Source organism: Ambystoma mexicanum, chromosome 7q (assembly GCF_040938575.1).
Source record: "Ambystoma mexicanum isolate Mex_15411 chromosome 7q, UKY_AmexF1_1, whole genome shotgun sequence".
NCBI classification, from domain to species: Eukaryota; Metazoa; Chordata; class Amphibia; order Caudata; family Ambystomatidae; genus Ambystoma; species Ambystoma mexicanum.
In genome coordinates, this window is record NC_090941.1 from 901,601,516 (window position 1) to 901,620,451 (window position 18,936).

Below are 18,936 nucleotides of genomic sequence, written 5' to 3' on the forward strand. Positions count from 1 at the left end.
GAGCCTGCCTTCAGAGAAACACAGGGTGGTTTTAAAGCGCTTTGAAGCTAACCGGCGCTACTGTTTTTCCTTTGGCAACCCATTTCCCTCATGGCAACCCGGCCTATCATTCTCGCACTGGTGGGTGGCAAGTGAGGCAACCATTTTGGTGTGCGCACAAACTGCGCAGCTTTCCTGGATTTCGGCGCACATGTGGGTTTTCCGCCATCTTGAATTTTCTAAGCCCACAGCACCAAATGTTGCAGCATGATAACTTAAACGTGGGTCAGGACACCCAACAACACATATTAAAGATATTTGCAATCTTTCAGAGGGAGATAATATCATTGACTTAAATCAGTTGAGCGAGGAATCTAAGGCCCTGCTGAATCTTTCTGAGCCAGATTTGAATACTGTAACTACCAAAGCCCCCTGCAAATCCTTACTAAAAAACAAAAAAATTAATGAAAATGAGGACTTGTTTAATGAACCAGCTTAGCAAGAATCTAACAAATCACGATCTAAGGCAAACAAGGGAAAGGATAAAGAGGAGAAGGGACATATTGACCTCGGGGTGGTGGCTAACTCAACTGCAGGGCCCCCGCACTGCGTTCAAGCTGACCTCTCCAAATATTATCCAATGTTGAAAAATAAAAAAACTGCGAAAGTGATTTTGGGTAAAGCTAATGGACAAAGAGAAAATAAAATACTCACTTGTCCTAATAATCCAACTGAATCCCAAAATAAAAATTTGGAGGGTGTAAGTTCAAGCGAGCCGGAAGAAATAACCTCAGATAATAATGTTGACCCTAGTAATCAACTAATTACTCATGAAACTGAGAACTTAGTTCATCAAAGTACTAGCCCAAAGTTACCAATCTTGTGTTTGCAACGTCCACAAGTCAATGAATGCTCCAAAAATGACCAATCTGAAATCCATTACGGACAATCAGGAATCCCTGACTAACCATAATTATGGCGACCTAAAATCTGCTATAATTATGGGCTGGGAAAGCGATGAAGCTCGCTATGGTAAGGCTTGCTTGAACCGCACCTTTATGATGACTGTTTTTCAGGATATCCCTGCCCTACGAATTATTAGATCTGACGACATAGATTGGGTGAAATTGGCTGATATTAACAACAATCGAATGATTTGTAAATTTATGTCTCCTTTTATTATGAAGATGTTATGGGATCACTCTGATGACTTGGCATTTATTGGTTTAACTGCATCATTTTTTTCATCTTTTGATGATGCACAAAGTTACCTAGAAACTACTCCTCTAAGCGTTGAAAGTGTCACTGATAATGTAACCCAGGGTACTTCTGTAAATATTGATGCTAATACTATGAAACAATTCATGTCATTCATGTCTACTTTAAAGGAGATGTCTTGGAGGGACCCAATTAACATCACGCAATCAAACCAACAAAAGGCAATGAAACATTCGTAGCCCACTCCGACTCCACATTATTTCGTGGAATTCTTGTGGTATAAATAACTTTCAAAAAATGGTATCACCTAAATCAGTTCAATCGACCTGATCTCATTTTCATTCAAGAGACCATGAATCAATCTTCCTTCTTTATAGACGGATACTCAGTATATATTCAGATTGCAAGGCGAGGCAGCGAAGGTCGTCCTTCTGGCGGCCTGGCTATATTGGTTAATTCTGCCCTTCAATGCTCTTTGGAGAAGATTAGTAGTTCAGATTCCATCTTAGCAATCATTATGAAAGATGATTTGGATCCCGCTATTATTCTTTTATTGGTCTGTATTTATTGGAATAAATTGTCTACACCAATTGAGATCATTATTGAGGAAATGCACGATGTATTAGAAAAGGGACTGATATTATACCCCACGGCGAGAATTATCGTAGGTGGTGACTTCAACTGCTACTGCTATGAAATAGGTGTTCATAAAAATGCAATTAGGGAAAAGCACTCAATTACTTCCCAAAAGCTCGGAACTATATGGAATTCTTTTTTCCTTGAATGGGATATTCAAACTCCTTATTTCGCTCTAGACGATTATTCGTATACATGGACTAGAGCAAACCTCAATTCTCTCATTGATTATTTTTTCATCTCTTCGAGTTTATATTCGAATATAGATGCTCTTAAAATTATTGATCCATTTCTAGGAGACCATATGATTATTTCCATGCAGATGAACATTCCTTTGGCTCGTTTCAAAGACAATTCTTTTCTTTCTCTGGTAGAAACTGACCGGCCTCACTATACAGTGAGATGGAATCCTAAAGTGTGTGCAATATTTATTCGGAATCTAGAATGTGATCGTGGTATCTTCTCACATCTATCACCGTCCAGCTTTTCACTCATTCATTTAGATCATCTAAATTCTACTAGAATTCAAATCCACCTAGATGCTATGCTTCATTCAAGGGATAAGCACGAAAAAGCTATCCAGGTTCATGCGCACAAATTTAACAATCAAGTCGCTCACTTAAAATCGCAAAAAAATCACGAAATTCGTCAGATTAATAGAACCTTTCTCTCTGACTTCACTCGTGATAAATTGATCAAAGCAGTAAGACAAAGATTCCGTAATAAATTAAAATGGCTAAAAAGACATCTTCTATATGCAGATAATCAAAAATTATTCTACCATCTACTAAAGCACGACTCAAGGAAAACCTGGAATATTCTTCGTTCTATCACCTCGGAAACCACAACTAATTTTGATTCTGTAATCTCCGCCGAAAATTGGGTATCGTATGTAAAACTCAAATATACCATGCCCGAGCGCTTTCACTTCCTAAAGGGTAGTGAACCACGCTTGGAATTTGATTCTCCTTCATTATGGTCCATAGAAGACATCATAGATGCCATCGGTAGATTGAAGCCCTCTAAAGCGCCTGGTCCCGATGGTATTCCATCTTGTGTGTATAAATCGAACCCAGTATTCTGGGCCCACATCCTTAAAATCAAATTTGATCTGATTTTACAAACAGGACATATCCCCATAACATGGTCTTCTGCGTTAGTTATTCCAATTTATAAAAAGGGCTCTCCGGATTGTCCCTCTAATTATCGCCCTATTGCCTTAACTGATTCCTCTTCCAAAATATTTTCTATTCTACTCATCCAACAATTACAAACTTATATGAACGATAAAAATATGTTGTCTATTTATCAGGGAGGATTCAGAAAACTCATTGGTTGTCAGTTAAACGCCACAATTCTTTCTCATCTTCAGGCTCATTCCTTGGCTAGTCACTCAGGGCCAATTTTGGATAGTTTGGATTTGACCGCAGCATTTGATTGTGTTATTCGTGAAATCTTGTGGAAAAAAAATGATCCATCTTGGCATTCCGACTAAATTAGTTGCTTTGATTGCAATACTCCACAAAAACACAAATTATCGCATGCGACTTACCAAGGAAGGAGCCCTGACTGACCCCATTTCTACTGAGATCGGGGTGAAACAAGGCTGTAATATGGCAGCGATATTGTTCAATTTGTATTTGTTAGGATTGGACGAGAAATGGATTGCTGGGGAATGCTATTCTGTGAAGTTTGGTTCTCTGAACTTAGATTGGTTAGGCTTCGCTGATGATTTGCTATTTTTTGATCGAACGCCCTTTGGTCTCCAACGAAAGCTGGACTTATTCTTGGAATTCGCTTCCAATCATAATCTTACACCTAATCCAACGAAAACTTTTATATTGATTTTCTCCCAAAAAAAATTAGGATGTCATCGATATTCTTGGCATATGAACAATGTCAAAATTGAATACTCTCCGATGCTTCGCTATTTCCTTTAGCTGATCAATATTCAATTACAATGTGGAAAAACTATCGTAACCAAAAAGTTAGGGGGCTGACATCTCAGATGAAAATTATTCATCAGAAATATTGTATGTTCTCCTTAATACCTTTAATTCAATTTTATCTGCAGAAGGTTGAACCTGTTATTCTATACTCCCTGGACATTTGTACATATGACCTAGATGCCTACTTAAATATCTTACAGGGGAAATTATGGAAAACAGTTCTGGGACTATCACTGTCGATCCCTAACATTATGATTTGCCACGAATTAAACTTACTACAATTGTCAGTAAAACACACATGGCGTAAAATTATCAATCTAACCAAGATCTATAATCCACCGAAAAACACTCTATGTTAAACTGAATCAATTATTGAGTGAATCACATATTAAATCACTCAACACTTACTCGCTTAAACTTACTAAAATATTACTTCTTATCAATGAAACTCCGTTATCCATGAGTATGGGGTTACCAAGCCAAAAACTTAAATTTCAAAGATTTTTTTGGTGTATAATGCTGGATGAAATGGGTAAATATACTTCCTTCAAAGAATACAATGAAGTCCGCGGCAGTTGGGGAATCCGAATAAAATATCTCTTACAGTTCCCTTCAGCTCGCTCAAGGAACATTTATATGTGCTTTCGACTCAACCAATTTCACACCCGCGAACGATTCAAACATTGGACTGGTTATCTAAATAGCAACACTGATACTAGTTGCCGTTCTGTAAAAATTGCATAGTACTAGAAACCCTTAAACACTTAGTGATTAGCTGTCCATTCTTTGAAGGTCATCGCATTCAATTTTTTGAGTACTTCTACTCAAATTGTGTAACCGCAAAGGAACTCTTATGGAAACGCAGTATGGAAGGTTTTAGTCAGAATCTTACTCTCCGTCTAACTAACTTGCTGGCATTTATAGAATTGAAGTTGGCAGAAGACCTGTAGGCTAAACAAAAGCGAGTAAATCCTACTATTAGATCATGTAGATGGGTGAGAATGAACACTTAATATAATAATATCAAACGGTATTATTATGACTCCTAGGTAATCACATTAAGTACCGAATTGTAGCCTTATTTTTTTAATGTTATTTGGATGTTGTTTTCAGAATTTTTTCGATTGTGTTTATGTCTCTATTTTCTTTCAATTGTATTTTTTAATTTTCTTAGTTTTACTAATCAAATGGAAATTCGGTACTATCATTTTTTGTTTATTCAAAATGATGTCAAAGTTTCTTTGTTAGGGAAAGCCTTCTCTTCCTTTTAATTGTCAAGGTGTAATGTTATGTCTTAAATTATTGGTGCTTAGTATTTTTTATTTTAATGTCAAATCTATTTGTAAAGGTTTTTACTTCAATAAACCAAATACAATATAAAAAAAAATATATATATATATGTTAGACTTTCGAGGTACACGGTTTCCAATTTAAGTGATGGACTTTTTTACATGATTATTGTTATCCTGACTATCCTGACATGTGAAATATTTTGGAGAAGATTTAATGTTGATTAAAGCACTTTGTGATTAGTGACACTTTTTTTTATTTTTAATAACGTCTTCCACTACACAGCTGTCTCACTCATTATTCCTAACCACTTTTAAGCATTTAAGCTAATGTTTAGAGATGCTTTGGAGGGAAAGGAAGTGAGCAAGGTAGGAAATTGTATGAAACATTGAAGTGCGCATAAGTCAACATACTGCTTAAAATATAATTTCAGGGCTACCACGATTTCAAATGCAGTTTCATCCCTTGCGAGTACTGGCTTATCGCTCACCAGAGTGGATGAAAGGGAAAAGCAAGCCGCCTTAGAGGAAGAGCAAGCCCGTCTACAAGCTTTAAAGGTGAGAACGCTTCCCCATTTCAGTCTGTTGTTTGTCATAATTAGAATGCCATTTAGCCAGTGATGCCTAAACAGGCTTGCACCTTATTCTAAATAAATACTGTCACGTGTGAACAAAGATGACTATATATTAAGGCACATATTTTTAAATAAAATAAAAATATTGTAAACAGTCCCCGATATTTAGTTCACAGTAGCAATGAAAGTTTAGTGGCTAATTAGCACCCAGGCCAGTTGCTGCAGCCAATCGGCTTTCTCCAAGCCCTTGGTTAAATCTACCGACTTATGACCAGGTTCTGAGACAGGCCAAAGAGGGGCTCCGAGTGGTTCTCTGCCATACATTTCCATGAGTGTATTTTTTTATAAAATGGGCAGCATACTCGCCGTAGGCCCTTGTTTTAGACTGAATGATTTCTCATAGCACACTGGTTAGCAAACCCGGAGTGCTAATATCAATAATCCCAACAGGCTTTAAGCAGGGGCGTTGCTAGGGAGGGGGGAAGCTAAGGGGGCTATAGCCCCTGATCTTTTTGTTGTAGCCCCAGATAGAATCTCAGGAGATACAGCCAAAAGACTAGCTAGCCCCCAGTCCCAACAGTTCCGACATCAGCTTAGCCCTGGTCTTTTCCAGACCTAGCAACTCCCCTGCGTGGTGGTAATTTCCCGGGAGCCCTATTTAAATGTCCTCGCTGAGTTTCGGCCTATTAACTCGAGCCCCAAACAGTCAATACTTGGTACAGCGGGTGGAACAAGTGATTATTGCTTAAGTGTGTTAGTAAAGATGTTGTATTCCTGTATTTAGTTAAAATGATTGGTGTACTTGTTTCAAAGTTTGTCTCAATGTCAGTCATTTGTAAATGTACTAGATAAACCCACAGACACCAAGCCAACAATGCTCTTTTTGTAATTTTGTTTAATGCTCCTACGGAAAAAATACCCATACAGTTTAAGTTTAGGTCGTATGAATAACATCAGCACTATCAATGCGAGTTTAGTCAAACAAAAAAAATGTCTATCTTGATTATAGTAAACGTCTCTTCGAAACAATCTGGATTTTCATTTCATATAACGCCTTACTTTTTTCAGGAAAAGCGCCTGAAAGAACTTGCTAAACCTCATACCTCATCAACAACAGCAACCTCCCCAGTATCCACGACAGCCGGCAGCATCGATACTACTGCAGCAATTGACATGTTTGCAAACCCTAGTTCATCAAACACGTATGTCGGCCACCTGTTACAGAGACACAATACAGCAACATATGAGAATTCCTAAAATTAAAAGGGTGCCCACACCATTAACCGTTCATATGTCCATAACTGTTTTAAAAATAATTTGTTTGTTAGTGTATGGGAATTGTATTGCAAAGTTTGCCATAAAAACATTGGGTTTGTAATCCCGCATCTATTTGAACTCAGAAGCGCCTGTCTTATATTACAGGTAACACCAAACTGCTGGACAGGAGTGAGGTGATATGCTTTACCTTTTTTCTGCTAAACCTTTTAGTCTGGCGAATCTGGTTGTGTTGCTACTTTGGATCGCATTCAACAGGTTCAGTAAATAAGCACGTTAACAGTCTAATGGTTTTGCACAGGCATTTGCCCATGTATTGCAATCACATGCAAGGTTTTGCCGTGGCATGCTCCGATATTGATTCATTTGTAAGATATTTCTATCAGAAGCCGGGGCGCTCATTATTGCCAAGGTTTGCTTTCAAATCGCCATTGCTAGGTGAGAAAGATTGCATCAGATGCTTTCTGTGGGTGTGAGAGCTATTTCCTTTGATTTTATTTTATTGTTTAAAACTTAGACTTAGAACGAGAGCAGCAGAGAGCTGTAAAAGATTTGGGTAGCTAATGTTTGGCTGCCATCTTTTCGCAATAGTGCAGTACTGTGAGTTGCGTTCTGTGATTCCGTTGGGATTAGTCCATGGCCAGGTGCTGTTTGAAAAAGCCACGTTTTGAGAGAATCGTAAAATTGGTGAATTGTGGGGGCAAGTTCTAGAGGGTGGTTACATGACAAGAGAAGGATAGTTAGCGGGTCCTCTCTTTGAGGACTAGTTGTAATTCGAGCTGATTGGTCTGTTTGCTGTGCAAAGTAACGTGTGCCACAAGATATGTGGAGCTTAGCTGTCAGGTACACTGTTATGCTACTCGTGACTGCTTTGTAAATGATAAATGCAGTCTTGAACAGAATCCTGGCCTGGAGAGGAAGCCAGTGTAGTTTGCGTAGAACGGTAGTGATTCAGTCAAATTTCCACACACCCGTAATAAGACTTGCTGCAGCGTGGTGGCCTGCTTTTAAGGCAGCCAAGTGAGCGGCTTGGAGCCTTGTCAGGAGGGCGTTTGCCCCATTGATGTGCGAGACCACATGGGCCCGCACTATGCTCCCGGAGTCCTGCAGCCTGATGAAGGGTTTGATTTTGCAAAGGGTGGAGATTTGGAGCCAAGCTATTTGGGCCTTCTTGGCTATGTGTTTCTGGAAGGACAGGCTGCTGTCAATGGTGAAGCCTGAGGTTTTTGCAGAGTCCGAGATATGCAAATGAAATCCTTCTAGGCGAATATCTTTGAGCCATTGTTGGACAACCGGGTGGGAACAATGAGGATGAATTCGTTCTTGGCTGGCATAAGTTTGAGGTAGGCAGCCAACATCCGGGACTGGATGATTGCTAGGTAATTGCAGAGATGAATGATGTCCTGTGGGCTTTTTATTATTGTGTACAACTGAGTATCCTTTGCATATTGGTGGATGATTATATCAGGCTGAGGCTCCATGTAAAGGTGTAACGGATTGGTGAAATGATTGAGCCTTTGAGCACCCTGCAGAAGACTGGGAGTTGGTTAGAATCCAACTTGTTCATCTGGACGGCTTGGTGTCTGCCTAAGAGGTAGGAGGTAAACTAATTCAGGACAGTACCAGCGAATCCCATCTTGTCCGTAAGGAGGGAGAGGAGGATATGGTGTTCCACTGTATCAAATGCAGATGAGAGGTCAAGGAGGCATGTGTCACCTGTATCCATGATGCTACACTTGGGAAGGAACCCAGACTGATGGTCATTTAGGAGGTGTAATTGTGTAGTGACAACTTTTTCCAAGATCTTGCCAATAAACAGGAGGTTCTTAAAGGGCTGGTAGTTGCCAAGTCGACTGGGTCTAGGGTCGTTTTTTTCAAAAGAGGTTACATGAGACCAGTCTTGAGGGTGTTTGGGAATGACCCTTCTGTGAGGGAGGCATTAATGATGCTGACTAGTGCATCAAGCACCGGGCCCATCAATTGTTTAATGGTGGAGGCTGGGATGATATCATCAGAGTAGGAAATAGGTTTGAGAGAGGCAATGGTCTGGGGGGAGAGGAGAGAATTCAGTGCAGAGGGGGTAGTGTTTATGGTGGAGTGCAGAGGGAGGGCTAATTCTGTGGGAGGTTGATTTGATCTGTCTAATTTTGTCTATTTTTTCCAATGGCATAGTTTATTTTGTTGCGTTTTTCCTGATTTGCTTTCACCTTGGTGTCGGGTGAGGGTTTGTTACAATACTTTACTACTTCAGAGGGCTTTGCTCCTCCCAGAGGCCTCCACAATAGTGGTGGAGTAGTAAGTAGCTTTGGCCTCCTTAATCGTGATTCTACAGTTGGTGCAGTGAGATTTGAGGTCAATGACATTTCCAGGGTGCCGGTTTTTGCGCCAACATTTTTCTAGGGCTCTGAGTGTTTGTTCGAGTCGAGCTCGGGTGTGTACCAAGGGACGGATTGTTTGGTCGTAACCCGGGTGATTTTTTTGGGGATGTTGGGGGGGGCATGAGTGTCCACCAGATTTATAACTGAGTTGTAGGAGGACCAAAGCATTCCCTGTGAAGGGTAAATCTGCAAAGTTTGCTTCTAGCACATTGACCGGCAATGTTTTGAATGAGTGGTGCAGAGTGAGGGATTGTTTAGCCTAACCTCTGTGGGCCGTGGTCGAACAGGTGATAGTCAGTGGGATGGCCGCATGGTCAGACCAGTCGAGTGGGATAGGGTGGCACAGGTGTTGAGAGGGATGATGTAAAGACTAAGTCTAGGGTGTTGCTTTTGTTGTGTGTTGGAGAGAGCACAATTTGCTTAAGGTCCATGGATTCGATAAGTGCAAAAAGCAAGCTTCGAGTGTGGTAGTCACCATGAGAATCGGACATTAAAATCTCAGAGAAAAGACATTATTAATGTGTGCGAGTTTGGCATAGGAGAGTACGTTGGAGATCACATTAGTGAAAGAGTGTGAGGTGGACTGTAGATGAGGTGAAAGATGATGGATTTATTGTGAGATAAAGTGAACCTGCAAGTGAGTGATTCGAACAAGCTTGTTCTGGGAGAGGGGATTATGGAATGTGGGGAAATATTTTCTTTTTGCAGCTTTCCTTCCATAGTTTCCTATGGAATTCATTCCTTTTGCTCTGTTTTTGATTTTGCACTGACTTTTTCTGTCCTTACTTTTTGAAGAGGAGTGAAGCCTCCAGCCTCACTTCTCTTGCCTTTTGCTCATTTATTCCGGGAAAACTGATCAGCCCTTCAGTTTATCAGTACTGGTAAACTTTGTTTCCCTTTTGAATTCTTGTATTTTTATATTGCACACAGCCTTTTACAATGCAGTGCAATGGGGATATTTTTTTTACTCAGAGGAGTTTTGGTTACTTTTATGTAGACCTAAAGACAAGCTGGTGGCAGCAGTTACATTTTTACTGTTTTTGTATTTTTGGTGTGCACATTCCCATTTACCGCATATGGCTCCTAAACCTGAAAATGGTGGTGCCACTAGATCTTTGCTTGTTCTTTGGCCATATTGGGCCATCAGCCTGCCCTCTCAGGTCAGGAAGGTCCTTATAACCTCATGTACTTGCCAAGTAAAGCTGCTACTTTCGCGTACTAGTGAGCCTGTATGTGTGTGTGTGGTGCCCAGGAAGCGGTCAGGGACTGTCTAGTCCCACTCCACATCATTGGTGCCAGATAGTCTGCTACCGGGGCATATGTCAAACCAGTAGTGGTCCCTGATTGGACAACTGCTGGCTGGTTGAATGGTGCAGATCCTTACTATTGGTGGGCTTGGTCTTGCTTCCAGCTCAGATTTTGGATAAGAGGATGACTCCTACAGCCGTTCTTCAGATCTACGTTGGAGCCTGGAATCCCTTGAAGAAGCAGACTGTTGATGAGCCAAAGGTGACTCCTGAAGTGGCCTAGTATCCCCTTCAGAGTCGGGCCTGGAAGCCCTGCTCCTCCGCCTGATCTCCAAAGACCCTCTGCAGTGCTTCAGCCATTGGACTGGTGGGACCAACTATTTTTGACACCTTTGTGAGTATCCAGTCCTTCAGAGCGCTTGCAAATGTCCCTAGACTGCCCAGTGGACTGACCAGCTCTCTTGTGTGTTACCTCGCCAGAACCATCGCTGTTCCGTGTTCACACCTGATCCTGTGGTGGTCGCCAGCTTGTGCCACAAGTCATATTTACCCAAATTCCAGCTTCCTCTCCAAGTGAACTTGTTCTGGAGCAGCTTCTGTGACCGTGACTGGAAGATGCCTGTCATCACCTATAAACTGTGATTGTCGCTGGAACTTGCCTTCCTACATGCTGTGACGGTCTTGAAGAGGCCTGCATCGTTAGATTCTGTATTTCTTTCCCCACAGGGGTTGCATATTGCAATTGCGCTCGACTGGAAAAATCCTCGAACCTGTAACTACTGGGCACCTCTCAGCGGAACAAAGGGCAGAAGATTGAGCCCCAAATGACTCACGACGACATCTGGGAAAATCAGAGTCAAGGGACTAAGTAAGCCCCAGTGTGCTTGCCCTCCACTCCTTGTCCTCCATAGGATAACATTGGGAACAAGTACCTCTGTCTCCCATCTCCATTCCGCTCACCTTTGGTCGGTGAACCTGGGTCGGGTATCTTGCTCCTGGGTTCGCTCTGGATCTGGAAGAAATGAGAAAAAATACTTATTTGCTGGTAAATTGTTAGTGAACCAAATGGTTATTCTATCTATTTGTATTATAGGTTGTTGTGTGACAGTATTACCTGCTAGTTTCTTTTTTCGGTGTGTTTTAAAGGCCTAAATAAATAACTGTATTGTTATAACTGTCTAAATAGAATTATTGTGTGCTCATTGAGGGCCCCTGACTCCACTCACACCACTCATCCTTCGCTGCTCTCCATTGCTACCTTAATTGGGTTTTTGCTAAACTCTCAATTTTCTGTTCACCACAACTAGGGTGGCCTCCTAAAATCTGTCCACCAGGCTAGGTTCTAGAAATTCATCTTAACATGGAGCATGTCACTCTGCCTCCTGCCCTTCCTGTCTGGGTGGCAAGTTGGATGCAGTAGCCTGGTGGGAGGACGACATCAAAAACCAGCAGCTTCCTCAACACAGTCGGTCTGGAGCTGGCCTGTGGTCCTTAAGAAGTTTCCTAGAAGGCATAGAAACTGGTGGTGGGCGGAGCAACAGAGTGGCTGGGCCCAGTCTTGTGACCAGCAGCCTCCTCAAAGCAGTCTGAGGCATTGAGAAGAGGGAGAGAGAGAAAGAGAGGGGGAGAAAGAGTACTCTCTGCACAACATAAATGTGTATCACGGCGAGCACAGATTAATCACTTAATTAATTAATCACTGCTTGCTCTGGCTTTTGGGATCTCATACATGAAAATTCAGAAGTATTGTTAGGGCTCAATTCACTCCGACCAAATGGAAATGCGTTTAAGCTGTCGGCCTGAGGTTTTGTCGATTCTTTAGGATAGAGAATTTGCTGAGAAGGTAGATATTTAGATTACCGAAATACACATACGATGTATAGAAAAACAATATTGTGTTCCACAAATGGTCAGTCTTTAATGAACAGGACATTGTTTAATGACCAGTTTTATTTCCAAGACATCCATGAGAGGATTTTCGCATTCACTTGATTTCGAAGTAAGTGCTTGGTTCTTATTTGACTAAGGACAAACATTGGAGAAAACTGAGCCAATATGTTTGATCCTACCATAAGCTTTTGTGCCTAGAGAGTAAGCACTACTGTGAACAGATGGGTTGGTGCGTGCTTGCACCCTCATGAGTGCCTCCAGTTAGTCACGGGAACCCTCACCAGACTTCAGAGGCAGAGAAAATGAAAAGCCTCCTAAGCAAGTGCTACTTTGTAACCTCCACTGAGACCAGTAACAAAATGTCTTCTGTGCAAATCACACCAGTTTTGAAAATCCTATTGCTGTTCTCTGGTGTGCTAATGGCAAGTCTTTAAATATTGTAAATGGAATTATGCAGGTATTATGCATGGGAGTGCCCATTTAGAATGTTAAGTGATGTAAGCGTCCATGTAGCTTGCGAATGTGTGTTTTATTTAAAAACTAGGCTGGAAAACTTGAAAAAAGAGCAAAAGAAGACCGCAAAATGTATGCCTCATTTTGTGCCCTTTTGTATGCATTGCAGATGGCTTCCAATCTGGTGCAGTGTAAGGGCACACTTTGGACTTTTGTTCGGTTTTTGGCTAATTGGAGCAGCACTCACCTCCTGTTAGTATATCTGTAGAGCGGTAGGGGAACAAGTCAACTAAGTAAGCGCTGCCGGTTGTATGTACCCTTCTGCACAGCACCAACAAAAGTGTAGTGCCCTTTGTGTGAATAATACAAGCAGCCAGCGATTTATTTGATATGCAGAGCAGGCATGCAATGCTCCTGTCCCACAGTTTTGGGCACAGCATACCCGCTGTCCACTTATTTGTCTCCATAGCCCTGGCACTTGCCATACTGTGTTTTCCCCGCTGTTGCCAGAGTTCGTGGACGCAGAGCTCCAGTGTCTCAGTTGTTCCGATTCCCCAACATGGACTGTATTTTCATGAATATAATAATTGTGAGTTGTAGAGTTTGGCTAGCATCAGGTGTGTGTGTCTTCTATTTTTATTCCATAACAGCTGTCTCATAGCAAAGCAGCACATTGACTTTGGTGATGACTGTTCCATTTTGAGACACTGCATCTATAGTTATTGTCCATCACTCAACAGGTGACACAGTATCATGTGAGGGAATACCTGAGCTCAACACTGATCTGGTGCCCTTTGTGTTGACACCAATCGTAAATGGATACTTTAAGCACTTGCAGAAACGGAAAAGGTCGGCGTTGCCTTGAAAATGAGCCCTGTTAGTGGATTTTGTGGGTAGTAGTTATGCAGTTAACTTGTCCCGATCTTTCCTTTATTTTCAAAAAAAAGATTAGGGCCATGGGAACCCTGCCAAAAAGTGCCATTGGTATACTTGACTGCATTAAACACACACGTCAACTCTGAACTGCAGTTATCTGATATGACTGAAGACTCATTTGTCAAATAGTACTTATCTAATACTGTTTCAAATTATATTTCAACAGTCTCCCCATCCTTTCTTTCCTTCTCTGGACCCTTCCTTCTCTTTCCTTACTCTGTTCCTTTTGTCGCTCTCGTTCACTTTCAATCTTTCACTATCTTTTGTTTCTCCTCTTTCTCTTATTTTCTTCCCTTTTACTGTATTGATGAATTGCACTGCATACCCTTTCAGATGCAAATCTACACCAAGCAGATTTGCAGCTAAGCCCAACATGCTTGATTGCTGGGTCAGATTAAGAAATGCAGAGTGAGGCAGGAGTGTTGCGCTGTGTTGAGATGCTGAGATCGAGTAACCTGAATAAGCAGAGTTTTTTCCATGTTTATTTACATCTGTGCTGGAAGAAAAGATCAGATAAAAGCCCAGCCCACTCGCGGGGCGACAGAGTGAGGCAGGAGTGTTGCGCTGTGTTCAGCTGGGACTGCGAGATAGCGATCAGAAACTCTTGCAGCCGACAAAACATTTTCTGGAAAAGTCACTGTAATCATGGGAAACAGTGTGCTCACACCATCGACGTGATAGTTCTGGCAACCCAGCCTGCTTAGTCCTAGAGACACAAGAAAGCATTTTTAAAAGTGAACTTTTTGTAAATTGAATGTTCTACTTCTCCCGCCCTGTGCTGGGTTCCTAACTCTTGCCGGGGAGTTTCACGTCCTCTCCCTCCCTCTTTTCTTTAAAACAAAGTGTCCAGCGCTTAGCAGCTCCTGGAAACGGTGGACCTCTACAAACCAATTTCCACATATTTGGATCCCTGCCCGTATCCAGAGAAATTGTCAAACTCAGGGGAGCATCCTGGAGACTTTTGGCTAACTTCCAGGCGTTAGTCTAATCTCCCTATATAGTTCGAGCAGAAAGTGCTTAGGGTGGACTGGACCTTTATGGCACTAACTATGATGTACTAACTCTGCCGGGATCAAACGTGTATCTTCAAAGTTGTGAAACACCTTTGTGTAGAGACATATTGAATGAGGGCCAAGGCTCTGAACGGTAGAGCAGTCTCTTTGAGCTACAACTGGAACTGCCTAGCGTCATATATTACGCCCTGCGGTGGCGACTGCGGAGCAAGTGCCCTTTGACCCACAACTAGCCTCTGTGAAGGGTGCACTCCACTGTTCCGTGGTGACTGTTGGACAAAGCCCTTAGAGTCCAAATTAACTGCATCGTGAAACGAGTTTCATCTTTGATTGCGGGGCAAAGCCCTTTGAGCCACAACTATTCACACTGTGGAAAGAGTATTTCCTTGTCTTGTGGTAACTGCGTGTCATAGTACTTTGAGGCACAAACAAATCTTATTCTGAAAATCGCCTATTTTTCTTGTTTCGTGGCACCAGTAACGCATAGCCATAGAGCTTAGTAGAGCAGAGAGATATTTCTGAACAGTAGTCTATCCGCGCAGAAGGCTTGGTGACTCCTTTTCTTTTTTCTTTAAGTCCAGTGTACTGAAATTATGAACTTTTGGAGCCACGGTAGGGGTGGGATTACCCCGGGGGAGAACTTGCCGTCCTCTCTGCTCAATATTCCAACATCTGAACTGGAACAAGTGTGCAATGCCTTTGATTTTGACCCTCTGCAATCTACCTCTACTGCCTCGATCCCTGAGCCTAAGAGCCTATTACAAGAACAAGAAAAGTGCCCTGAAGGGAGAGTACATTTGGACTATACGCTTACCAGCGATGCCATTAAAATAATAAAGAAAATGGAAAGGGGAAACTTTCCCCTAGTATCTCACCATCCCCGTCTGTTGAAGCCCCACAGACTGGATCTTGGGCCATAGGAACCTTCGAAAGCAGTATGGCTGTAGATGAAGAGGTAACTGACTTAAGGCTGCAACAAAGCAATGGGCTATCTTTGAATATCCCTGAATATGACTTTGTCTAATACCCCAAACTTTTCAGTACCTAAGCAGAGATTCTGCCACTGGACACTTGCAGATTAACTAATCAATTGAATTCCCCCAGTTATTCCAATCCTAAGACTCCACCATTAGAATTAAATACTCTTTCAGCATTGAATTTCGTACTCTCCTCTCTGGTAAAATTCTTTGACATGCTCAAAGAGGATAATAAGAACAATACAGACTCAATTAACACATTATTTTATCTTATGGAGTCATTGCCTAAAAGAAGAGGTCAAATGCTTCTTCAAAAAATAAGTCAAAGGAATTGTCACAACGTTAGTGGACATACAGAAAGAATTTACCTTCTTACCCTTCCATAAAAAAGTCCTCGACTCAGCAACAAAAATAGAGGGCATCCAAAATCAAGTCACTAGCATGGCTAAGTCTTTGACCTACTGAGAGACAGTCCTCTGGAGAGTCCACACCCATGCCGGTAGTTCAGCAAGTGATCGATCATTGGGGCCTAGGGAGGAACCAGAAATCGGTCTCCAGAGTGAAGCAGGCTTGGACCTCACTTTTTTTGGATTCCCCACCAATTATGGAGACTATTGAGGAATTCCTAAGGCTAGGGCTATTGAAATGGATGTGGGAGTTTCTGAAACATCCCTGACTCAAATTGATCAATCGGTGATAATGTACGAGTCCATACAAACTGATGAAAGCAGAGCAAATCAGGAAAAAGTAACTATCCTTGGTAAATAAATGTAAAGGAAAAAGAAATTAAAAAAACAGCATTATGGATGGAGAAAAAAACTAAGAGCCAAAAAAACAAAAAGGTGAATAGCAATGCATCCAGAGGGGCTGTACAAGTCCTGGCTGCTCATTCAGAAATAATCTCCTCCAAAACATTAAAGAAGAACGTGAAACCCATAGAGAGGCCGAAGATGGCCTCGATATTTTTGAAGCAAGGCAGCAACCTTAAAAATAAGGACCTCTGCGAATCTGCTTCTCAATATTACCTAAATGACATGGAAGGAAACCACCTATTTCATTCAGATAAGGAAATTCCATCAAGCAGCATAGAAAGGCCCAAGACCACCCAGATAGGACCCCCCTAGGGTACGAGCTAGGAGATATTGCCAAGAATAATAACTGGATCTCGGCCTTGACTGAGCTACTTACGAAGCGTGGAAGAGAAGATTCCTTGCTGAGACAGAGTAAATAGCTCTTGAAACAGAAGAATAAGAGGTCCAACCCTCCTTTGAAGGAAGACTTATTGGCTTGGCATATCCCTACCTCTCAATTTATCTTAATATATTCTTCAAGTTGGGGTAACATGCCAGAAAGATCTTCCTCCCCCATTTGCTGTCTAGGAGAAGGTCTGCCACCTCAGTCTAAGCCATCCTCCTTGAGCAGCAATGACGATCCACATGGATTAAGACCTACTATAGGCCTACAGAAACCAAAGGTCTTTAATGATGAAGGCCACATGGTTACATCAAGGGTAACTGGTGACCAGATGCCAGAAAGAGCTTTCACTTTGGCAGAGATGATTGCAGCTTGCAGTTGAGAGGCGGGTGGGGGGGGAATCAGTGGTCATCTTCATAAATGGTACAACAAAAACTCTGCCAGTCTGTTTATAATGCTCAAATGGGGGCACTTTACCCTCCCACTTAAGTCCTACATTATGTCCGTGACGCAAAAAGCAGCGAGGAGCTGTTGGACAGATTTACCATGGAGGCAATATTTGCAGATCTGGATATTAAGTTCTTAAATAGGCCCAGAATTCTAGCTATATTAAATGATACTCCGGGTCTAGAAAGGATTTATTCAAGAGATATCGACAGTATTGAATTCTGCGATCTAGATAACTGAGATGTGGCGAAAGTCACGATCAGCTCAAAGTTAACTAGAGAAAGGATCCTCCTTGCGATTGATGAAATCTGTCAGAGAGGCTTTGACGTCTATAATACTGTGCCCTCTAACTATAATAGTCAAGCACACACCCAGAATGGGAAAGCGTGCCCGACTAAGCATCATGAGCTCAAGGGAGTCCTAGCAGAAAAAATCACGGCCGAAGATTGGGAACGAAGGAGAGAAGGGTCGGAAAAAGCCAAAGGAATACATCCTAAAGACACACAACCCACAGGAAAGCTCCAATGATGGAACAAAGAGCTAGTTCACATCTTTAGCATTTGTTCATGGAACACGAGTGGCCATTACCATCTTTTCGGCTCGGGGGATTCTCAAGGGAAGTTGGCTTTGTATGATTTGGTAGTACTGCAGGAAACCTTCCTTACCAAATGGGCGTCTATGGACGGTTATTCAATTTGCAAACAAATGGCTGTGTGTGGGAAAGCAGGATGATCGAAGGGTGGCCTATTGATTGGGTGTAGAAACAAACACATTCTTGAGCTCAAAGTTGTATTTGACTTACTTTATGGCATTTTGGCGGCTTCAGTAACACTAAAACAAAACGTCTCCAGCATTAATTCTTAACGTGTACTGCAACTATGCAGAGCACGCCCAAGCCACAATAATTGACCATATTGATGAAATCTTAATGGGGTGGAATTAGAGCTGGCCTGACGGCCTTATCCTAATCACAGGCGATTTCAACACAAACTGCTTATTACTACCTGAAATATGGTGATTTTTTGCAGAGCTTTAAAGAGAAAACATCCCAGGACCCTAAGGGGAAGAAATGGTGGGACTTTCTGGAAGGTTGGAACTTGAGTCCTGTTGGGCAGGAAAACTGAACCAGGGGTGTCTACTTGGAACACTCGGGGTAACAGTGCCAAGTCTTCCCTTATTGACTTTTTCATAACTGAAGAATGGGAAACTAAGAGCTCTCACTTTGAAGTGAAATGTGATTTACCCAGCGATCATGCAATACTCTAAGTAGCTTTACTTGTTCACTTAAAAACAGGTACTTCAATGAAAAAGAATAAAGTCATGGTCTCGGAGGGCAAAAATAGAATAATTTTGGCCCAGAACGATATCCTGGAGTTCAATGAGAAACTCGAGACAAACCACCTTGCGTCCCAGGGAGAGTTCAACAGCCCTATGTGTTGGGTGTAAAATCTGCCGATGCTCTTTGTAAACCTCTTGTGCC

At 41.9% G+C, this 18,936-nt stretch overlaps 1 protein-coding gene across 6 annotated transcripts in view; it reads left to right on the plus strand.

The window, feature by feature from the left end:
* Positions 1–18,936, plus strand: part of PICALM (phosphatidylinositol binding clathrin assembly protein) — a 1,182,846-nt gene that overhangs the window by 706,155 nt on the left and 457,755 nt on the right. For all 6 annotated transcript variants that reach the window (XM_069639772.1, XM_069639773.1, XM_069639770.1 and 3 more), the window contains exons 10-11: positions 5,506–5,629; positions 6,715–6,848. In XM_069639772.1, coding sequence (XP_069495873.1) covers positions 5,506–5,629; positions 6,715–6,848 — 258 coding nt within the window. The remainder of the gene's footprint in view (positions 1–5,505; positions 5,630–6,714; positions 6,849–18,936) is intronic.